This window comes from Phyllobates terribilis, unplaced genomic scaffold (genome assembly GCF_046119375.1).
Source record: "Phyllobates terribilis strain yellow unplaced genomic scaffold, ASM4611937v1 Scaffold_35__1_contigs__length_13245226, whole genome shotgun sequence".
NCBI lineage: Eukaryota > Metazoa > Chordata > Amphibia > Anura > Dendrobatidae > Phyllobates > Phyllobates terribilis.
The window spans coordinates 11,974,167-11,998,714 of NW_027362795.1; the positions used below are offsets into that span (position 1 = coordinate 11,974,167).

The 24,548-nt window shown below is 46.6% G+C and overlaps 1 protein-coding gene and 1 pseudogene across 1 annotated transcript; both read left to right on the forward strand.

The window, feature by feature from the left end:
* LOC141182657 (uncharacterized) overlaps positions 1 to 24,548 on the forward strand; it is a 1,085,038-nt pseudogene that overhangs the window by 563,307 nt on the left and 497,183 nt on the right.
* LOC141182720 (uncharacterized) lies at positions 205 to 9,762 on the forward strand. Its single transcript, XM_073660858.1, has 3 exons — positions 205 to 216; positions 732 to 822; positions 8,864 to 9,762. Exons 1-3 carry the CDS (start codon positions 205 to 207, stop codon positions 9,760 to 9,762), a joined length of 1,002 nt encoding a protein of 333 aa, XP_073516959.1.

Sequence of the window (24,548 nt, forward strand, 5' to 3'; positions counted from 1 at the left end):
GAAAACCTCTAGTGAGCGCTGTCAGGACCCTGTGTCTGAGGGATGGGGAAGAACCCTGAGCCCAATCATGGGGCCTCCACCTCACCCACTGATATATGAGAACATCAATGTCCAGAAGATCCTAGAACTCACCTACAAGATGATTGAGCTGCTGACTGGAGAGGTGACACTGCTGGGAATGCTGGGACATTATACAGTAACGCTATGAAGGGATCGGTGGGATGACTGAATCATTGTAGGTGTCAGGATGTCGCCGTCTATTTCTCCATGGAGGAGTGGGAGTATTTAGAAGGACACAAAGATCTGTACAAGGACGTCATGATGGAGGTTCCCCAGCCCCTCACATCACCAGGTAATAGACAGGACTAAATACACACGGCCTATAATTATCTGTATGTAAAGAATGAATTCAGTCCCTGTATGTGTTTCCTCCAGATCTATCCAGTAAGAGGACAACACTAAAGAGATGTCCCCGTCCTCTTCTTCCACATGACTGTAAACAAGAAGATCCCAATGTTCCTCAGGATCATCAGGTAGATGGAGAGAAGGTGTCATGAGATCTCCCCTATGATGTGTAGACGGCTGTGAAGGTCTTATGCTCAGTCTTGTTTTATCCACCAGTATTATATGTTTTATACTTGTGTAATGAGAACGGTGGAGATGGCAGGATTAGAGCTGATCATAGATGGGACTTCTCCATATGTCTGTGACTTTTACAATATTTGTTTCAGGGTGAAGATGTGACCCATATTAATACTACAGAGATATATGTGAGGGGTGATGAGTGGTGTAAAGAGGAGATTCTTACATATGACTACCCAGGTGAGTAGTAACCACTAAATGCAGAGAAGTTACAGATTCTTCTCACCTTTGCTGGTAGTGTATCCTGACCATATCACAATCGTGTGATCACCATTTTGCCTCTAGACCACAACATTCTCCAACACCCAAAACTGTTCAAATGACTTTGGGTATTGAAGAAGGGAAAGAGCAGCATTTAGCTATTTGAATGTAGATCTTACTGGAATAGTTTGCAGACTCAATGTATTGGGGTCAGAAAGGATGGCTACCACAAACAGTCTTGGCATTATCTACTCCCTTTCCAGATTTCATAGATTGCCTTGTTCATTACTAGCGATGAGTGAGAACTAAAATGCTCGGGTACTTGTTGCTCGAGTTGAGCAAATTGGAATGCTCGAGTGCTCAACCCGAGCAACGAGCCCAATCTAAGTCTATGGGAAACTCGAGCATTTTTCTGGCGGCGGAGGTCTCCTGGGGTTAGGGTTTTGAACTGGAGTCTCAGGTCAATGGGGAGCCAGTGAAGGGATTGACCGAGAGGAGAGGCCAGGGAATAGCGAGATAGAAAAAACTGACAGCGCTTCCAATACAAGAAATAGGTGTGAACAGGTGCTTACTAGGAGGAGCTACCTTCATATACAATTAATAAACAAAGTAGTACTCTGTAACGCTTAGTATATAATTATGAATAGCATTACTGCTGTAGAAAATAGAAATAAATGAGAAATTTTAGCGCATGTAAATATGAAATATGAATAGCATTACTGCTGTGGAATATAGAAATCAATGAGAAATCTTAGCGCATAAATTGGCCAATTCATGTGTACCTGACAGCCGCAATAAGTCGTTTCTCAATGTCAGGACCCATTTCTCGATGTCAGGCAGCTCCTCCTAGTAAGCACCTGTTCACACCTATTTCTTGTATTGGAAGTGCCGACAGTTTTTTCTGTTTCTATGTTTAAGGTTTGACTGAGCACTTCACCCTGATGCCGCAGGTGGTTTTAATTGCAGTAGGATCTTACTTTCCCACACATGAGCAGACGGATGTCCCTTAGAGAGGTATTCACATTGGTAGGGTCCTGACATTGAGAAACGCCTTATCGCGGCTGTCAGGTACACATGAATTGGCCAATTTATGCGCTAAGATTTCTCATTGATTTCTATATTCCACAGCAGTAATACTATTCATATTTCATAGTTACATGCGCTAAAATGTCTCATTTATTTATATTTTCTACAGCAGTAATGCTATTCATATTTCTTAATTATATACTAAGCGTTACAGAGTGCTACTTTGTTTGTTAAGGGAATAGCGAGGGGACAGGTGGATTCTTCGGGCTACAGAGTTTAGTATAGATTGGAGGAATGCTAGTGTGTTTGAAGGGAGGCCACAGAGCAGGAGGTTGTAGTAGTCGAGACGGGAGATGATGAGGGCGTGCACTAGTGTTTTTGTAGATTCGTGGTTGAGGAATGTGCGGATCCGGGAGACTTTTTTTTTACTTGGAGTCGGCATCTTCTTCACCCTGATCCTCCTTCCTCCCACCATTCCAAGTTCCCTGAGACAACTGATCCCACACTTGGACACTTCGAAGAGCTGTTTTGTTCATCTTTCCATTTATAGATTCTGGCCTCTCGCACGGTCTGCTCGGAAGTCGAAAGAGCTTGGATATGTGGTTTGATGGAGAGATTACAGTCCAGGATTACCCCAAGAGCTGTTCACTTTTCTATTGTTAGATTCGGGCCTCTCGTCCGGCCAGCTTCAAGCAGGGCAACAGAAGATCACATGTAGCGATTTGAGCAGCCATGGTCACCCGAAGGTGACAGTGGGAAAGTGCAATTATTGTCGCAAGGGGTGGATAATTATAAGGCACAATGGACAGAAAGTCAGTAGGAGAACCAGGGTGCGGAAGTGGAAGACGAAGCTGTGGACTATGAAGTCACTAACACAACCTGGCAAGGGGACATGCAGATCAAGGAAAGCAGCACACAGGGGGAATGAGGCGTAGCACCACAACAGGCAAGAACAAGCAGTGTGGTGGCCACAGACACAAGACGGGCAGCCGTTCCCTGGAACACCAACACAATGGAAGTTGCCAGTACAAATATTAGGTCTTCCTGAGTCTGGTTCTTTTTTAAAGATGTTTAGATAACCCCAAAAAGAGCATTTGCAACATCTGCCAGGCCAGCATCAGCAAGAGCACCAAAACTAACAGCCTGACCACCACCAGCATGCTCAGGCACATGACAGATGATTGTGGGTCATGGGTCAATCATGGTTGCCTCCACATTCTACAGCTCCTGCATTACCTCCTCCTCCTCAGCCCTCCATCTCCATCACTTGGTTAATTTTTTTCAGGAGATGTTCCAGATTATGTACTTAAACTTCATGGGTGCCAATAACAATAAGCAGCACTGTATGCTTAGGTGACAAACCGCTCACCGTTGCAGAGTTGTTGAAAGCTGTATCAGAGAACCTGATGGTGGCTCTGATGCTAGGCAAGCTTGCACACGTACCATGCCTGGTCTATGTGCTCAACTTAGTGGTTCAGGGGTTTCTCAAAACCTACCTGGATCTGCCAGAGCGGCTTCTGAAAATACTCCGCGTGTGTGCCCATTTCAGAAAGTCAGCTACAGCTTCCACTGCCCTGGCAGGGTTTCAGCAGCGTTTGCAGCTTCCAGCTCACCGACTGGTGTGTGATGTGACTACACTTTGGAAATCAACGTTGCAGATGTTTGGAATGATTTTGAGCAGCAGAGAGCAGTTGTTGAGTACCTGCTTCAACACGCCCGTTGGCATTCAGGTCAGCCTCCGCACATAAGAGCTGATGAGTGGGCATGGATGTCTGACATCTGTGCCGCCCTCCAAAACTTTGAGGACTCCACCAAGATGGTGAGCGGCGATGAAGCAATAATTATCGTCATCATCCCGCTTCTCTGTCTACTGAAACGCTCACTGCTCACAATTAAAGAGGAGACATTGCAAGCGGAGAAGGGAACTATACAGGGTGATGCTACTCAGCCCAGCCTCATCTCATCTCAACGTGGATTGGGTGATAATGAGGAAGAGGAGGAGGAGAACATGGACAGTCGTCCTCTTGGTGAGAACAGGGAAGTCTTGGCTGTTGGCAGTCTGGCACACAAGGCCGACTTTATGTTCCGCTACCTTTACCATAACCATCATGTTGTACCCGTACATTTTGGGCATTACAGATAACTGGCATGGCATGAGAGAATTCTTGGAGACGGAGGTGTGAGGTTTTGATTAAGGAGGATGTCTGTCTTAGATCAGTTGCAGAATGGAGGGTACGGGAGGGATGATACACAGAAATGAGGGATGAGATATAGGGCGGTGCAGAACTGTGGACAGCTTGGTGGGTGAGAGAGATGAGTTTGTATTGTATTCTGTAGTGCTTGTTTAACCTAACCAGTGCAATTACTGGCACAGGGTAGAGGTGTCGGTGAAGCAGCTTGATAGAAATACGACCTTGGCTGCTGCATTCAGAAGGGATTGAGAGGAGACAGTTTGTTTAGAGGGAGACTGATTAGAAGAGTGTTGCAGAAGTGAATAAGAGTGACAGTAAGAGTTTTTGCAGTATCAAAGGTGAAAAAAGGTTGAATTCTGGAGATGTTTTTAAGGTGCAGGTGACATGAGCAAGTGAGTGATTTTCCACGTTGAATAAAGGATAGTTGTGTGTCAAATATGACACCCAAGACAGCAGGCGTGCAGAGTGGGAGTTATGGTGGCACCAACTAAAAGGAAATTTTTAAGTCAGGTATAGGTAGGTTAGTAAAAGTCAGATATAGGTAGGTTAGTAAAAGTCAGGTAAAGGAAAGGCAGGTTAGTAAAAGTCAGGTATAGGTTGTCGAGTATTCGCCGAACATTGCCGAACGCCATTGGATTCAATGGGGGTCAAAACCCAACGCATACACAACACCTTCAAACGGGACCAAAAGCTGCAAAACACATCAATTTAGGGGCAGACAACAGGAAAGTGCCATCAATTGACCCACAGTACAAGTAGTATAATAATTATTATTATAGTGAAATTTTTTCCATGGCGCTTTACATGTGAAAAGAGGTTACGGACTGGTACAAGAGGAGAGAGGACCCAGCCCGTGAGGGTGCACAAACAGTTTATAAGGGATGGGTGAGGGTACAGCTGGTCGTGCAGCAATATGGTGGAGCAAGGGTTACTGGGGGTTGTAGGCTTGTCGGAAGAGGTGGGTCTTCAGCTTCCTTTTAAAGGTTTCGACAGTAGGCGAGAGTCTTCCCACAGACTTCTTAGCCGGGGCTGCTTCTTGTCTGGGTTGGACGGGCCCACCAGAGAACAGGAGACTCCTCCGGTGGGCCCTGGCTGCTCCATCAGGAGAGTTCATAGCGCAAACTTTGCAGCTACTATGGGGCTCTTGAGCTGGGGAGAAAGGTGGGCCCTCAGAATCAAATCCTCTGGTGGGCCCAATGTTCTTCAGTCTGACACTGCTTCTCGGTGAGAGTTGTATTTCACCACAGCCATATTCTTTAGCTCGGTGAAAGGACTGGCATAGAGGGAAACCGTATGTAGTCCGGCTGTCATTTCTCCCAGGAAGTCCTCTCATGCAGCTTGTTGCATAAGCAACGGCAGCCCGTCCAACATCAGCTCACACTTCTCAGTGGTGCTTCGACACACAAAGATCTTTCTTTGCGACTTGAATTTCATGACTACAGGGTTGGGCAATGGCCTCATCTGTAATGCGGTTTGAGAAATAACATGCATAAGCACGTCCGATCCACATTAAAATAGCAGCCATAGAGTGCCAGGGAACCTTCACACAGACTTTTCTTAGCCAGGGCTGCTTCTCTGAGAGAGTTGTATTTCACCACATCCATATTCTTTAGGTTGGATGAAAGGACTGGCATATAGGGAAACTGTATCTACCCCGTCTGTCATTTCCCCACAACCAGGTTCTGGCCATTGTCACACATGACCATGCCTAGCTGTATGTTCAGCGGTGAGAGCCACAGATCAGGCTGCTGTGTTACAGCTTTCAACAACTGCACCGGTGTGTGGTTTGTCACCTAAGCATTAAGCATATTATCTTCAGCACATCCTTTTGCCGCTTGGCCAAGGCAGTGCTACAAGCTTCCAACTTGGGACTGATGTGGTCATTTCGGAGATGGAGGCTGAACAGGAGGAGGAGGTGCATGAGCTGAACAATGTTATTACATTGAGGGTACATTGGCGAGTCTTGTTTTTATACTAATGAAAGATCCTACTGTGTTTTTATTTATTTTTTTTTTTTTACGACATTTCAAATGTGTATTGGGTTCCGTCCTAATTTTTGGCAGCCCTTGAAATTGCTGCATATGCAATAACAGTATAGGAGACACACTCTTTAATAAGGGGAAAGACAATTCAAATAGATTCTATATTCTAGAATATTAACTGTCTTATCTGAAATTCATTTACGGGTGAGGAATCGCAGTATGGATAGCGTATTACACCGATCCAGCCAGGTATTATTGCCTTATACTGTGTGCTGCCCAAAAATTTTTAAATCTATTCTACTCCCTATTGATAATGCTGTTAGATGCATTTACAATAGGGACAGGTGCTGCTTGGTGGTATCATCAGCTCCAGATGAGTTCATTTTGGTCGCATAAATGTCTTCCACAGTCCATACATTTTTTTTTTAGTATTTCTTTGGCCTTATATACAAGTCATTACCCTGGAAAGAATGTTTCTTAACAATTGTTTCTATTTTAGCTTATTTTTGTATGTTTTTTTTTTTTGTCAGTGGTGTAATAATACTCTGACAATATTGTTCACAGATTGTTTGTCAGCGGCCAATTGTGAATATGTTTGAACCCACAACTGCAATTCTTTAAATGGAGTGTAATATTTGACACGCTTACAAAAATTGCTGGATTATTAGGGCAGTCATATGGGATCACGTCTGATGGCCACAGTTTCCGGTAGTTGCCAAATAGTATGGTATTTGTCAGCGACCAACTATCAATTGGTTCAACAAAACACAGCTGTCTGAATTTAAATAGTCTGATCATTGAAAAAAAAAGTTTCTCTGCTTCCACAATACAGTAATGTGAATAAAATAAAAAAAATCTGGCTGTATTCAGCGAACAAGCAAATGGAGCAGTAAAATGGTGTACTCTGGATTACTTTTTAAGCAAATAATCAAGATAAAATTTTTTTTAGCCCTGGCCCCTGATACCTTGGGCTATATCTACAGATATCTGTAACAGCAGCAGCAGACGGAACGTGCAATGGACCCTCTTGTGCTGTATACACTGCCACAAACCCTGATTGCCTAACTCCTGCTATCACCACTGAATATATGCAGCTGGATTAGTCCTCAGAAGGACTGTTAGTTCAGATGAATATATATATACTCCTGGAGTACCACTACCAATATCTAATTATTACACCGCCAATTCTGTCCCTCACACAGCAGCACCTCTCCCTACTCTGCCTGTTTCCGGGATAGACTGTGACAAGCCTAGTGTTATCAGGTCTTATATAGACCTGATGACGCTATGCGGCCAGCCAATCCCTGTAATGCCACAACCAACATGGCTACGACATTACAGTGCATGGCAGGAATCCCTGCATGTTCGTTGGCTCTCTAAAGAGCGTCAAACATGCGGGGCGGAGCTCCCCCCGAGCAAGCCGGAAATACTCGCCAAGCATGTCGAGCAGGTTGATGCTCGGGCGAGTAACGAGCAGTAGTGAGCATGCTCGCTCATCATTACTCACTACCCTTTATCCCCTCTACATGGATCTGGACTTACACAGAGACTCTTAGGCTTGGGCTAAGGTGTTACCTGCTGTTCTGGGGAGTGAGATGGGAAGAAGAATAGTCAGGTATCCGGGTTAGAACAAGGGGGGGAAGAGAAAATACAAAATTAGAAGACACAAGAGTAGTCCGTAAACGGGCTGGGGTCACAACAGGAAACAAATACACAAGCCGGGAGCTGAGCACAGAGGACTGAACCAGAGGAGAACAAGGCTGTATCTGGCAGCTTCCGGCAATATGCTTCCAGCTTTAGTAGGGTGCGGTGCTTTCCAGTTGGCTGAAGCAGAGACCAGATTACTTCAGCTGGACAGCACACACACCATACTGCCAGACTGGATGGTACTACAGGTCGCAGGCACCCTAATCTTAGTGGCTAGACAGAGCATGAGTCACCCAGAGCTTTGGTTCAGATGTCTCTTCCATTACCAGCGCGGCCTGCAGGATGAATAAGGCGGCTCCTGGTGACTGAATCAGTCGTCACAGCAGCAGATCCCAGAGGAGATGGGACACATCATTTGCAGAAGCCCTAATGTGACAAAATGGCAAAAAAACACAGCAGTAGAAATTCCCATAATGTCTCCATTTTGGACATTATAACCCTCTGTGAATTCATCTGTAGGAATAGTGACTATATTGACTCCACAGACAATTTTCGGAAATTAGCACACAGTGGATGTTGGAGAATGAAAATTGGAAATATACCATTTTATTACCCAACACATAGTGCCCAGATTGTGCTCCAGGAGACACACACCGTAAATTAAATGGGTTTTTCTCACTATAGTAATGCCAAATACATGGATGCTAAATGTGGTTTGGACGCACTGCAAGGCTCAGAAGTGAGAGGGAGATTTGACTTTGGGAGATCGGATATTGCTGGATTGGGTTATGGAAGCCATGTTGATTCTCAAGAGCCTTTGAGTCACTAATAATGAGGAAACATCCGTTTTTCCACTGACAGATGATGGACTTGAATAGGGTCTTGTTTTTTATGAGATGAGTAGAAGTTTTTATTGGTATCATTTTTGCCTACATAACATTGTTTGGCTTTTTATTCCATATTTTGGAGGCAGAATGAACAAACAGTTGAACACTACGATCCACTGGTTCATCCTATGAGGTTTTCTATTAGACTGTGATCTGTCATCTTGGTGCATAATTCAATATTTTACATAACTTGACATTTTTACGGACAGTTTGAGTAGAAATGTTTAAAAATATTAATTTCAAGGATATTTTATTAAAAAATAATCATTGGTTTTATTCTTGGCAGTTGTCTGTACTAGGAGATCAGATGGACAGCTGACATCTTCAATTTTTAAATCAGTTGAGCTTGAGATCCCACAAGATACAATTGAAATGAATGACATTACTCCTGAAATACCATCATCCCTTTGCAGCAACGATCTGTCATCTGATCCTTCGAAACAGCTCCTGTCTTCTGATTCATTGCTGACAACTAAGGAAAATCCAAGCCATGAAAGAACCATTAAAAAACGAACTGCTCTTAAAGCAAAGAAACCATTTTCATGTTCAGAACGTGTGAGATTTTTTAACAAGAAATCGCAACTTATTAGTTACCAGAGAACTCACACAGGGGAGAAGCTCTTTTCATGTTCAGAGTGCAGTAAATGTTTTGTAGATAAATCAACTCTTGCTACACATCAAAGAAGTCACACAAGGAAGAAGCCTTTTTCATGTTCAGAATGTGGAAAATGTTTTGTAGAGAAATCACACCTTGTTAGACACCAGAGACTTCACACAGGGGAGAAGCCATATTCATGTTCAGAATGTGGGAAATGTTTTGTAGGTAAATCAGTTCTTCTCGCACATCAGAGAATTCACACTGGGGAGGAACTGTATTCTTGTTTAGAATGTGGGAAATGTTTTATCTGGAAATCATATCTTGTTAAACACCAGAGAATTCACACAGGGGTTAAGCCATTTTCATGTTCAGAATGTGGAAAATGTTTTGTGAATACATCATCTCTTATTAGTCACCAGAGAAGTCACACAGGGGAGAGGCCTTTTTCCTGTTCAGAATGTGGGAAATATTTTACACAGAAATCAAGTTTGGTTCTGCACCAGAGAAGTCACACAGGGGAGAAGCCTTTTTCCTGTTCAGAATGTGGGAAATGTTTTAACTATAAATCATATCTTGTTAGTCACTAAAGAACTCACACAGGGGAGAAGCCTTTTTCATGTTCAGATTGTGGAAAATGTTTTAACCAGAAATCGCATCTTGATAGACACCAGAGAACCCACAAAAGGGAGAAGCCTTTTTCATGTTCAGAATGTGGAAAATGTTTTAACCATAAATCGTATCTTGTTAGTCACAAAAGAACTCACACAGGGGAAAAAGCCTTTTTCATGTTCAGATTGTGGGAAATGTTTTAACCAGAAATCGCATCTTGATAGACACCAGAGAACCCACAAAAGGGAGAAGCCTTTTTCATGTTCAGAATGTGGAAAATGTTTTAACCATAAATCGTATCTTGTTAGTCACAAAAGAACTCACACAGGGGAAAAGCCTTTTTCATGTTCAGATTGTGGGAAATGTTTTAACCAGAAATCGCATCTTGATAGACACCAAAGAACCCACACAGGGGAGAAGCCTTTTTCATGTTCAGAATGCGGAAAATGTTTTATCCATAAATCATATCTTGTTAGCCACCAAAGAACTCACACAGGGGAGAAGCCTTTTTCATGTTCAGATTGTGGGAAATGTTATAACCAGAAATCGCATCTTGATAGACACCAGAGAACCCACACAAAAGAGAAGCCTTTTTAGAATGTGAGAATTGTTTTGCAAAGAAATCACAGCTTATTAAACATCAGCAAACTCACATAGGGGAGAAGCCTTTTTCATGTTCAGAATGTGGAAAATGTTTTGTAGTAAAGTCACACCTTGTTAAACACCACAGACTTCACACAGGGGAGACCTGTATAAATCTTGAAGGTAAAACTAGAGAAGACAACTGAGACCTGGCTCCCTGAAAGGCTGTTGAGTGTATCATGTACCTCCTAAGGAACCGTGCAGCATAGGAAGAAACCCAAGCAGTACACTTATTGGACTGGCCTAGATATTCAGAAGTAGGACCAGAACTCCAAGCAGAATCCACTATAGACTATCACCAGCAGCGAAGACCAGCAGGGGGAAGATTTAACTAGTAGGACAGGCAAGATAACAAATGAAAAACAATTGCTATTCAAAATGAATGGACAAAGGCAAATGGTAATCAGCACCCATACAGGTACAGAACCTGCTGTGGCTTTGTGGACAAAGACGGCAACAGAAAAGAACAGGACCGCCGATCAAATCCCGAGGCATGACAGTTTTATACAGAAATAAAATATTATCACACATCAAGGAACTTACACAGGGGATAAACTGTATTCTTGTTTAGAATGTGGGACATTTTTTTAACTGGAGATTACATCTTGCTAGACGCCAGAGCAGTCACACAGAAAAGAAGCCTTTTCCATGTTCAGAATGTGGGAAATGTTTTACACAGAAATCAAGTTTTGTTCAGTACCAGAGAACTCACACAGGGGAGAAGCCGTTTTCCTGTTCAGAATGTGGAAAATGTTTTAACCAAAAATTCAATTTTGTTAAGCACAAGAGAACCCACACAGAGGAGAAGCCTTTTTCATGTTCAGAATGTGGGAAATGTTTTACACAGAAATCGCATCTTGATAGACACCAGAGAACCCACACAGGGAAGAAGCCTTTTTCATGTTTAGAATGTGGGAAATGTTTTACACAGAAATCGCATCTTGATAGACACCAGAGAACCCACACAGGGAAGAAGCCTTTTTCATGTTTAGAATGTGGGAAATGTTTTACACAGAAATCGCATCTTGATAGACACCAGAGAACCCACACAGGGAAGAAGCCTTTTTCATGTTTAGAATGTGATAAATGTTTCGTAGAGAAATCGCAGCTTAAGCTTATTAAACATCCGAGAACTCACACAGGGGAGAAGTCTTTTTCTTGTTTAGAATGTGGGAAATGTTTTGTGAAGAAATCATTTCTTCTTAGTTACCAAAGCAGTCACACAGGGGAGAAGCCTTTTTCATGTTCTTAATGTGGGAAATGTTTTACACCGAAATACTCTTAATACACATCAGAGAAGTCACACAGGGAAGAAAACCTTTTTCATGTTCAGAATGTTGGAAATGTTTTATCCGGAAATTGTATCTTGTTAACCCCTTCACCCCCGAATTTGTTTTACAATTCTGATCAGTGTCACTTTATGTGGTAATAACTCTGAAACACTTTAACAAATCCCAGTGATTCTGAGATAATTTTTTCGAGGCACATTGTACTTTGTTAGTGGAAAATTTGTGAAGTTTATTAGTGGAGTTTATTTGTGAAAATATCGGAATTTTGGCGAAAATTTTGCAATTTTCAAACTTTCCATTTTTATGTCTGTAAAGGGATTTTCTGGTCCAAATCAATAAATCTACAGTCACTGTGCGCTGTGAGAATTTGTAGGTTTCAGACTCTGTACTGAAGGGTATGTATGAGCTATACATACTGCCGGTCAGTGGGTATAACCTTACTTCCATACAGTTGTATGGAGTGAGGCGGCGTCCACTAGTCAACCATGCCTACTAGCTGAACGTTTCACGAGTGGGGGGGGCGGCCTCGCTCAATACAAGTGTATGGAGCAAGGCCATGCCCACTGTCTGGAAGTATGTATAACTCAAACATACCTTCCAGTCCCGGGTCTGAAACAGTCAGTGCACACTGGGGGGATTTATAATTCTGCAGACTTATCGATTTGGACCGGACAACTCCTTTAAACCAGTTAGTCATGCTGTAGAAAATAATTTATAAATAACATTTCCCAACTGTCTTCTTTACATCTGCATCATTTTTTTTTTTTTTTTCTGTTAGGAAGTCAAAAGGATTAAAAGTTTATCAGCAATTTCTTATTTTTCCAAAAACACTTACAAAACCGTTTTTTTTTTTAGGGACCACATCACATTTGAAATGACTTTGAGGGGTCTATAAGACAGAAAATGGCCAAAAGTGACACCATTTTAAAAACTGCACACCTCAAAGTGCTCAAAACCACATTCAAGAAGTTTGTTAACCCTTTAGGTGCTTCACAAGAATTAAAGCAATATGGAAGGTAAAATATTAACATTTTCATTTTTCACACAAAAATCTTAATTTAGCCCCAAACTTTGCATTTTAACAAGGCTTACTCCAATTGACTTTGGAACACAAAATTGGCTGGAATAGATAGCGCATATGTCGCATTTGCAGAACTCCTGATGTGCCTAAACAGTGGAAGCAAACCTCCCACAAGTGACCCCATTTTGAAAACTACACCCCTAAAGAAACTTATCTAGAGGAGTAGTGAGCAGCTTGAACCCACAGGTGCTTCACATTATAAAATAATGTTGAGCCTTGAAAATTAAAAAATAAATTTTTCCCAAAAACATGTTCCTTTTGCCACAAATTTTTAATTTTCACAAGGGTAACAGGAGAAAATGGACCATACAATTTGTTGTGCAATTTCGCCTGAGTATTCCAATACCGCATTTGTGGTGGAAAACTACTGTTGGGTGTATAGCAGGGCTTGGAAGGGAAGTAGCGCCAAATGAATTCTGGAGCACAATTTTGGCTGGAACAGATTGTGGATGCTATGTCACATTTGAAGAGCCCCTAACATGCTAAAACATCAGAAGCCCCCACAAGTGACCCCATTTTGTAAACTATACCTCTTAAGGAATTCATATAGCAGTGTAGTGAGCATTTCTAACCCTCAAGCAATTCATAGAGTTGTATAACGTTGGGCTGAGTGAATGGAAAATTACCATTTTTTCCACTAAAATGTTATATTGGCTTCAAGTTTTCAATTTTCAAAAAGGATGATAGGAGAAAATAAACAAAAATGGGGAAATCTCACCAAAATATTAGGGGTACTCCTACACTTTTATTGAGGTCTGATATTAATGATTAAGGTCAGCTTTGACTAGTAACAATTATTATACAACTTACTGATGCTTTATCGCTTCCTATTCCTTATATATGTAAATATTTATTTATTTTACTCACAATCTGGATTCCTTATCAGTATGTCTTAAGGCCCCGTCACACTTAGCGACGCTGCAGCGATCCCGCCAACGATACGACCTGTCAGGGATCGTTGCTGCGTCGCTATGTGATCGCTGGTGAGCTGTCAAACAGGCAGGCTCACCAACGATCGGGGAGCAGCGACATCGTGGAAACAATCTTTCCACGATGTCCTGCTCCTGGTTACAAGCCTGCTGAAGCAGGAGCAGGCTGGTAACCATGATAAACATTGGGTTACTAGGGGCACACGCGCACCTAGTAACCCGTTGTTTATCATGGTTACGAGCCTGCTACGGTGAGCGGGAGGTTACCGCTCACTTTAGCAGGCTCGTAACCATGATAAACAACTGGTTACTAGGTGCGCGTGTGCCCCTAGTAACCCGATGTTTATCATGGTTACGAGCCTGCTTCGGTGAGCGGGAGGTTACCGCTCACTTTAGCAGGCTCGTAACCATGATAAACAATGGGTTACTAGGTGCGCGTGTGCCCCCTAGTAACCCGATGTTTATCATGGTTACGAGCCTGCTACAGTGAGCGGGAGGTTACCGCTCACTTTAGCAGGCTCGTAACCATGATAAACAACGGGTTACTAGGTGCGCGCGTGCCCCTAGTAACCCGATGTTTATCATGGTTACCAGCCTGATCGCTGGTCACACACAGCGATGTGTGCTGACCAGCGGGAGGGCAACGACCAAAAAATGGTCCAGGACACTTTGCAGCGATCAGCGACTTCACAGCAGGGGCCTGATCGCTGCAAAGTGTCACACATAGCGACATCGCTGGTGAGGTCGCTGTTGCGTCACCAAAACCGTGACACAGCAGCGATCTCGCTATGTGAGAGGGGGCTTTAGGACAGTGGGATGAAACCAGAGCAAACGCAGGCAAACACGGGGAGATCATACAAACTCTTTGCAGATATTGTCCTTCGTTTGATTTGAACCCAGGACCCCAGCACTGCAAGTTGCAGTCCTAACCACTGAGCCACTGTGCTATTCAATATTCTTATATCTGTAAGAACGACGACTAACTGAGACAAAACTGTGTACTAATCAGTGCTGTGGAGTCAGTAAGCCACGCCACCAACTTAGACTCCTCAATTTCCCTGACTCCCAACTCTATGACATGTGCATACAGTGCAGCACAGATTAATCTCAACTAAAAGCCTAAATGGAACAGACATTTATAGGACATTTCATAACTTTTTTTAATTTTTCTGAAAAAAATGACTGCACATATTATTATATATTTATACCCAAGCTGGAGATTATATAATATATAAGGAACACTTAAACAACACAATGTAACTCCAAGTCAATAACACTTCTGTGAAATCTCCCTGTCCAGTTAGGAAGAAACACTGATTGGGAATCAATTTCTCCTGCTGTTGTGCAAATGGAACAGACAACTGGTAGAAATGATAGGCAATTAGCGAGATACCCCTTATAAAGGAGTGGTTCTGCAGATGGTGACCACAGACCATTTCTCTGTTCTCATCCTTTTTGGCTGTTGTTTTGGTCACTTTTTCATTTTGCCATTGCTCTCACCCCTAGAGATACAGTAGCATGAGGCGATGTCTACAGTACAACCCACAGAAGTTGCTCAGGTAGTGCAGTTCATCCAGGATGGCACATCAGTGCGAGCTGTGGCAAGAAGGGTAGCTATGTCTGTCAGCACAGTATCAAGAGCATGGAGCAGATACCAGGAGATGTGGAGGGAGCCATAGGAGGGCAACAACCCAGCAGCAGGACCGCTACCTCCTCCTTTGTGCAAGGAGGAACAGGAGGAGCACTGCCAGAGCCCTGCAAAATGACCTCCAGCAGGCCACAAATGTGCATGTTTCTGCACAAACGGTTAGAAACCGAATCCATGAGGGTGGTATGAGGGCCCGACGTCCACAGATGGGGGTTGTGCTCACAGCCCAACACCGTGCAGGAGGCTTGGCATTTGCCACAGAGCACCAGGATTGGCAAAGTCGCCACTGGCGCCCTGTGCTCTTCACAGATGAAAGCAGGTTCACACTGAGCACATGTGACAGAGTCGTGGAGAGCGATCTGCTACCTGCAACATCCTTCAGCATAACGGGTTTTGCAGTGGGTCAGTAATGGTGTGGGGTGGCATTTTTTTGGAGGGCCGCACAGCCATCCATGTGCTCGCCAGAGGTAGCCTGACTGCCATTAGGTACCGAGATGAGATCCTCAGACCCCTTGTGAGACCATATGCTGGTGCTGTTGGCCCTGCGTTCCTCTTAATGCAGGACAATGCCAGACCTCATGTGGCTTGAGTGTGTCACCAGTTCCTGCAAGATGGCCGCCCGTTATCCAGACCTGAATCCTGTTGAGCATATCTGGGACATCAGGTCTCGCTCCATCCACCAACGTCACGTTGCACCACAGACTGTCCAGGAGTTGGTGGATGCTTTAGTCCAGGTCTGGGAGGAGATCCCACAGGAGACCATCCGCAACCTCATCAGGAGCATGCCCAGGTGTTGTAGGGAGGTCATACAGGCAAGTGGAGGCCACACACAATACTGAGCTTCATTTTGAGTTGTTTTAAGGACATTACATCAAAGTTGGATCAGCCTGTAGTGTGTTTTTCCACTTTAATTTTGGGGGTGACTTCAAATCCAGGCCTCTATTGGTTAATAAATTTGATTTCCATTGATTATTTTTGAGTGATTTTGTTGTCAGCACATTCAACTTTGTACAAAACAAAGTATTCAATGAGAATATTTCATTCATTCAAATCTAGGATGTGTTAGAGTGTTCCCTTTATTTTTTTGAGCAGTTTATTATAGCTGCGATCAGACTGGTACTATAAGTAGTCCCCATAGTGGGACTAAGTAAAAAAGTGGGAAAAAAAAACAACAATAAAAGTACACATATTTGGTATCGCTGCATCCGGAACGACCTGACCTATAAAACTGTCCCACTAGTTAACCCATTTAGTGAACACAGTAAAAATAAAAGACTAAACAAAAAATGGTGCTTTATCATCATACCGCCGAACAAAAAGTGGAATAAAACGTGATCAAAAAGACAAATATAAATAAAAATTATACCGCTGAAAACGTCATCTTGGCTGCCATACAGCTCCATCAGGGGCTCCCCAAATGCGACATGGCGTCCGCTAATTATTCAAGCAAATTTTACATTCAAAAAGTCAAATGGCGCTTCTTTCCTTCCGTACCCTACCGTTCACCCAAACAGTGGTTTTCTCCCACATATGGGGTATCTGCTTACTCAGGAGAAATTGCACAACAAATGGTATGGTGAAATTTCTCCTGTCACCCTTATGAAAATGCAAAATTGATGGCTGAAAAACATTTTTGCGGGAAAAATGTGAAAATTTTATTTTTACGTCTCAATGTTATTGACTCGCCCCCTGGGCCGTGGGGCACTCGGATCCGGGCAATAGGGAACGATGGGAGTAGTAGTGGCAACCCGGTTCCGTGGCTCAGGGTGGTCAGGCCAGTGGTAGTCCGTTATGTGCTATTGATTATGTCCGACTACGCCACCAGTGGATTTGCGGTCATTAGGTACCGCCGCTGCAAGGCAGACCGCTGGGGCTGATGAGGTGTGCAGCTGGGATGGTGTGACTCCCCACGGGAAGAGTGCGGCCCCAGGGCAGTGTAGTGAATGGTGGGAGTGATGGTGATGAGAGTCCCAGTACCGGTAGTGCTGGAGGCGCGAACTGACCCATAAACAGTCCCAGCTATGAGGGGACCTGGATGTCTGAGAGCAATGGGGAAATTGGCCCTGGTCAGGGTGAGGGTGTAGGCCTACCGTGCTTCCTGCGCTCCTTCTGGCTATCTCCTCGTTATAGGGTAACAGCCCACGTTTCCGAGCTTTCCGTGTATTCTCGCCTGTATGGCCTGCGACGTGGGTTCCTTTCTGCTCCCAGCCTTGTACGGCTTTACTGGTCCCTTCGGTTGTGGCAGGGCCTCCAGGCTTCTTAGGCCAAGGAATATACAGTCCCTTGCGGACTGGTTCTCTGCTGGGGGATGTGGAATCCTCCCAGCCTCAGACACCAAAGTCTGGTAAAGTAAGTCTTTTATCTGCCAAGACAGGCTCACTTCGCCTCTTGTCTCTGGCTTGTGGCTCTCCTCCTGCCACACTTCCTCTTAGGTGCAATACAACTTTCTGTCCCTGCTCTGCTCTGGGACACATCTCAGTCCTGAGACAGGCCTTTAAGTTCTCCCTAACCCTGCCCCCAGCACCAGCTTTTATAGGGGCAGCCTGCTCCCCCTACTGGCCTGAGACAGGAGGTACTGCATGCTAATGTTCCCCTGACTAGAGAACCTCCCCCTTGCTCTCAGACACAGCTTTATTACATTTTGTGGCATCCAGGCCAGGGTGACACATTCCCCCCTAGTGAAATTTAGTACTCCAGGACTAAACAATAAACAAGGATTATATGCATGACCATAAAACATTAGTATACAAGCGACGCACAGATTGAGTTCTTAAGGTCACAGTGTGGTCTGTGACCGGGTGTCCATATCACCAACACAACGGGGAGCCTTAACCAGGTGGGGGTCTGTCCTACCCCAAGTCCTTCACAGTCTTAGTTCATTCCTGGGTTAGGCTCCGAACGCAGTCCATACAAGGTCCCGGTTATAAAAAGTCCATAACCTTTGAGTCCTTACGATAGCTGCAAGAAACTGAAACACAGAATTACCAAACATGCATGTAACTTTGCAAACATTTCAACAGTTGGTAACAGGGTCATTTACAATCTTAGTGCACTCTATATTCTCCAGCGAGCGGGTATCTGTCCCTTTGTGCTCCTGGTTGACCTACGTAGCCCACTGTCTGGTGGTGGACTGACCTGGCTTTCCCCACTAGCGTTAGGGGTACAGCTACCAGCTGGGTGTACAGGTAGGGCAGGCAGCTGTCTGCGGGTCCTTTGGCTTACCGCAGGCATGGCAGGCTCACTGTCAGCAGAGGGTTGACTCTCCTGGGCTGCTGGTACAGGCTCTTCTGCCTCTGGAACCGCTTGCTCCTCTTCACCTTCCGGCTCTGGTGTTGGTTGTTGCTGTGCCGGTTGCAGGAAATCCAGGACGGGTACCACTATGGCATCATTTATGCGAGTCCAGGACTGAGGGAACTCTCCGAGAACGGTGCTGATCATTTCTTCCTTGTCCTCTGCGGGTTCAAGGTCACTCTGATCCTCTTCTGCACTACGGAGTTGCTCGGGGCACCTTTTGAGGTGGTCTCTGGAGACGACACTAGTGATTTCTCCTCCGTCCTTGGTGATTACGCACACCTTTGGGTTGTCGTGGTCAGACTGCAGTACGGTGTAGGGTTCCCTTTCCCACTGGTCATCCAACTTATGTAGACTTCTTTTTCGCTTCAGGACTTGCTCACCAGGTCCTAGGGGACCAACAGGGGCGTGTTGGTTGAAGAGTTTTTCTTGCCTCTCTCTCACCTGGGCCAGGCTCTTCTCCACACTCTCCTGTACCTTCTTGTACTGCAGTTGCCTTTCCGTATCCCAGTCTGCATCCGGGGAGGTGTCCTCAGGTGTTAGGACTCCCATCTCCAGGTCTACGGGCAGCTTACCTGGTCTAGCTCGCATCAGGTAAGCCGGGGTGCAGTTTGTAGCATTCACCGGGATATTGTTGTATAGGTCTATCAGGTCCGGCAGTTTTTCTGGCCACAGGCTGCGTTCCTCCAGGGGCAACATCTTCAGGAGATCAATGACTATATTGTTCATCTTCTCACACATCCCATTAGTTTGGGGGTGGTAAGGCGTTGTACGAATCTTCTTACAGCCATAGAGGTTGCAGAACTCCTGGAAGATTTCAGCCTCGAACGCTGGACCCTGGTCTGTCAGGACCTGTTCCGGATACCCGTGTGGACGGCAGAAATATTGCTGGAAGGCTCTGGCCGCTGTTTGGGCTGTCAAGTCCTTTACCGGGACCACCACTAGAAAACGGGAATAGTGGTCCACGATTGTCAGGGCATAGATGTATCCAGACCGGCTTGGAGCCAATTTGACGTGGTCCAGAGCTACCAGCTCAAGAGGCTGCGTGGTGACGATGGGCCTCAAGGGTGTCTTCTGGCTTGTGCGGTCCTTCCTCCTCAGGTGACAAGGGCCACAGTCTCTGCACCACTTTTCTACAGCTCCTCTCATGCCGACCCAAAAGAACCTTCCTCTTAGCAGGAACTCCAGTTTCTTCCAACCGAAGTGCCCCACTCTGTCATGGTAAGCCCCCAGGACAATAGCTGCATCCCGCCTTGGAACCACGACTTGCCAGGTCAGCTCGTGCGTCCGGTGGTTGACAATCCTTCTGCACAACTTGCCTTCGTAGAGGAACAGCTTGCTCTTCTCCTTCCATAGCTGCTTGGCTTCCTCTGGGGCATCTGGATCTAAGCGGGCGTCTTCCTGGGTCAACAGATCTTTCACCAGGCGGATGGCAGGGTCACTATCTTGGGTCTCGGCCCAGCTGTGGTGAGGTAGGGGATTGATCATCACGGTTGTTAGATCCTCCTCCTTCACGCGGTGGGAGTATTGAGCGGCTCCATACCGGTGAAAGGCGGGGAGTTCTACCTCCTCCAGCTCTTCTGGGTCTTCGTCACCTTCAGGTAAGTGAGGCATTCTTGATAGGGCGTCCGCGTTGGCATTGGTTTTGCCTGCCCGGTACTTGATCACGAAGTCATAGTTGGAGAGACGGGCCATCCACCGCTGTTCCAGGGCACCCAGTCTTGCATTGTCCAGGTGTGTCAACGGGTTGTTGTCCGTGTACACGGTGAACTTTGCGGAGGCCAGGTAATGCTTGAAGCGTTCCGTCACGGCCCACACCACCGCCAAGAATTCTAGCTTGAAGGAGCTGTAATTCTCCGGGTTCCTCTCGGTGGGTCTCAGCTTCCGGCTACCTGCCATTACCCGCTAGTAAGGTCCAAAGTAGAAAAGAAGTTAGCTGATTTTAGTGCGGCTAAAGACTCCTCTATTCTAGGCAGCGGATATGCGTCTTTGTGGGTGATACGGTTGATTTGTCTATAGTCGACGCACATTCTCATGGTGCCGTCTTTCTTTTTCACCAGAACCAAGGGGGCTGCCCAGGGGCTACAGCTGTCTCTAATGACCCCAGCTTCTTTCATTTCTCTTAGCATGCCCTTGGCGTTCTGATAATGTGCAGGGGGTACAGGCCTGTGTCTCTCTTTTATTGGTGGGTGGCTCCCTGTGGGGATGTGGTCTTCTATCCCCTTTACTCTGCCGAAGTCTAGCGGGTGCTTACTAAAGACTCTCTCGTACTCCTGTACCACCCGGTAGACTCCTTGTTTTTGGTGCAGGGGAGTGGAGTCAGCACCCACATGGAGTTTCTGGCACCAGTCCTCCTTTTGTTTCTGGGAGCCATTACCCTCCGCCTGACGAGATGGAGGCAAGGGTTCCACGGCCCTGATAGCTTTGTGTTCGACCACAAACAGCTTGGCGAGTGTAGCGTACCTGGGTAAGTGTACCTTCCTCTCCCCAATGTTGAGGATGCGGACGGGCACCCTCCCATGATGGACATCAACCACCCCCCGGGCTGTCAAAATGGTGGGCCTGCTGTCTGAGTACACGGGTTCTACCATGGCTTGGTAGTCTCTACCTCTCAACCCGATTGCAGTCCGACACCAGATCATCATTTCACTTTTGGGAGGCATGGAAATGGGGAATGGGTCACTCAGTCTTACGCTACCGATCTCACCACCAGACAGTTCTACCTGCTGCCGTCTCATCAGGGCTTTTATCTCCTTGTTGAGGACTCTCTGTTGGCTGGAACTAGCATTCACCGCCACCTGTTGTAAGATTACAATTACCTCTGAAAGACAATTTTCAATTACGTTAGTACCCACAGTTATTTTAGGGTGACTTTCATGACGGTCAATGTCCACAATAATCACTCCCTGTGTCGGTAGTTCAACTTTACCAATCTTAATGGTCATCTCCTTGAACCCCATCTGCGGCACGGGTAAGCCATTACTGGCGATGATGCTCAAGTTACTGTCTGGATACCGTGTGATATCAGCATCAGTCCAATACTGCTTAAAAAGTACATAAGGGATAGTGGTTACTTGCGACCCAGTATCCAGCAAGGCGCTCATGGGGATACCGTCCAGCACCACGGGTAAAACCGGGCGCCCCCCAACGTGCTTATCACACCAATTATAAGGGCCTGGTGATCTTATGCCTGGGGGTTGGCCCTCTGCCCCAGGTTGGACCCGTTTAAATTACAGTACCTGGAAAGGTGTCCGGGCTGGTTGCATCGACGGCAAATGGGCTGTCCATCCTCTGCGTAGCGGTCTGTGGGCCTCCCTCGGAACGACGGGATCCTCCTCTGTCGACGCCACGGGACATCCTCCGGACTGGAAGCCAGCTCGATGGGTCTTGACGGGTCCACTTGCAACGCCTGGACGGTCCTGGTCAACGCCGCGACGCTCCTGGTCAGCTCCTGGACTTGGTGGTGCAGGTCTTTCGACGGGGCTTGGTTCAGGGCCTGTGCATCAGCCCCCACGGGGTCCATAGAGGAGGGCGCCGCCTCCTGGTGGTAGGTGAGAGCAGGGCGCCGGGGGTTTATAGCGCCACTGGTTGCAGACTCACGGAGCACCCATATGGCCCTGTCCTTAAATTGGGAAAAGGTCAGGTCGGGGTTCTGAAAGAACATGAGGCGCAGTTGGGCCCTTTGGGCGCTAGACAGCAGACCTTCTATGAATTGTTCTGTTAGCAGCTTATCCGTTTCCTGCACACTGCCAGGGTCAGTTTGTTGAATAGCCCTCAAGGCTTCCTGCAGATTTAGGGCATAGTCTCTGATGCTGTCCTGTGCCGCTGCTTACATCCATAGAACCTCATTTTAATCTCAGCGGAGGTACGTGTGTCAAAGGTACCCCGCAGCCGGGCCAGAATACCCTTCACAGTCCTTTTCTCCTCAGTGGGCGATGATTTTACCTCCCTTTGGGCTGCGCCAGTTAACTGCCCTGTCAATATGCTGACCTTCTGTTCCTCTGTCAGGGGGTAAACCTGGAACAAACTGTACAGCCTTTCCTTAAAGTCAGTTAGGGCATGGGGCTCCCCTGAGTAATTGGGCAGCCAGGCCGCTCCAGGGATGTAGGGCAGGGAAAAGGGCATCACCGCTGCTGCAGCTGCGTTGGTGGTAGTGGGCGCCTCTGTATCTGACATCTTCCTCCCCCCTAGTTAAGTGTGGCCTACCTTCCAACGATCCTCTTCTGTAGGCCGCGGCTCCGCTGCTGCTGCTCTGGACGAGGACCTTGCGTCGCGTCCTGATGACGTCAGCGTCGCTCTCTCTCCCTTCCAGGACCTTGCGCAGCGTCGGTGCGTGGGGCGGAGCTTCGGATCTCGCGCGCTTTCGCCGTCCACGCCCCTCTTCTTCCCGCGCGGCGTCCTGAAGATGGCGTCCGACGGCGGGAAAACGACTTCGGATGGCGGGAAAACAGCTGAAGATGGCGGGAACCGACTGAAGATGGCGGGAAACGGCTCCGGATGGCGGGAAAACAGCTGAAGATGGCGGGAACCGACTGAAGATGGCGGGAACCAACTGAAGATGGCGGGAAACGGCTCCGGATGGCGGGAACCTTCACCATGGCAGGTATGACAGTCTTTTGAAGGCACGCAGTACCCGGTGGTTGCGGGCACGAAATCCTGCCGACTACGCCAAAGCTGACTCGCCCCCTGGGCCGTGGGGCACTCGGATCCGGGCAATAGGGAACGATGGGAGTAGTAGTGGCAACCCGGTTCCGTGGCTCAGGGTGGTCAGGCCAGTGGTAGTCCGTTATGTGCTATTGATTATGTCCGACTACGCCACCCGTGGATTTGCGGTCATTAGGTACCGCCGCTGCAAGGCAGACTGCTGGGGCTGATGAGGTGTGCAGCTGGGATGGTGTGACTCCCCACGGGAAGAGTGCGGCCCCAGGGCAGTGTAGTGAATGGTGGGAGTGATGGTGGTGAGAGTCCCAGTACCGGTAGTGCTGGAGGCGCAAAGGAGCACACAGACAATAGGTTGCGGTCCAGGGTGTTTACTGAAACAGGTAAACTGACCCATAAACAGTTCCAGCTAGGAGGGGACCTGGATGTCTGAGAGCAACGGGGAAATTGGCCCTGGTCAGGGTGAGGGTGTAGGCCTACCGTGCTTCCTGCGCTCCTTCTGGCTATCTCCTCATTATAGGATAACAGCCCACGTTTCTGAGCTTTCCGTGTATTCTCGCCTGTATGGCCTGCGACGTGGGTTCCTTTCTGCTCCCAGCCTTGTACGGCTTTACTGGTCCCTTCGGTTGTGGCAGGGCCTCCAGGTTTCTTAGGCCAAGGAATATACAGTCCCTTGCGGACTGGTTCTCTGCTGGGGGATGTGGAATCCTCCCAGCCTCAGACACCAAAGTCTGGTAAAGTAAGTCTTTTATCTGCCAAGACAGGCTCACTTCGCCTCTTGTCTCTGGCTTGTGGCTCTCCTCCTGCCACACTTCCTCTTAGGTGCAATACAACTTTCTGTCCCTGCTCTGCTCTGGGACACGTCTCAGTCCTGAGACAGGCCTTCAAGTTCTCCCTAACCCTGCCCCCAGCACCAGCTTTTATAGGGGCAGCCAGCTCCCCCTACTGGCCTGAGACAGGAGGCATTGCATGCTAATGTTCCCCTGACTAGAGAACCTCCCCCTTGCTCTCAGACACAGCTTTATTACATTTTGTGGCATCCAGGCCAGGGTGACACATTATAAACTTACATCTAGATAAGTTCCCTGAAGGGTCTAGTTTCCAAAATGGTGTCACTTGTGGGGGGTTTCCACTGTTTAGGCACATCAGGGGCTCCCTAAACGCGACATGGCGTCCTCTAATTATTCCAGCAAATTTTACTTTCAAAAAGTCAAATGCGCTCTTT

Bases quoted from the DNA above. Each gene is read 5' to 3' on its own strand.
- LOC141182720 (XM_073660858.1), top strand. The intron at 823-8,863 runs GTGAGTAGTAAC...TATTCTTGGCAG, and splicing joins TCTTACATATGACTACCCAG to TTGTCTGTACTAGGAGATCA.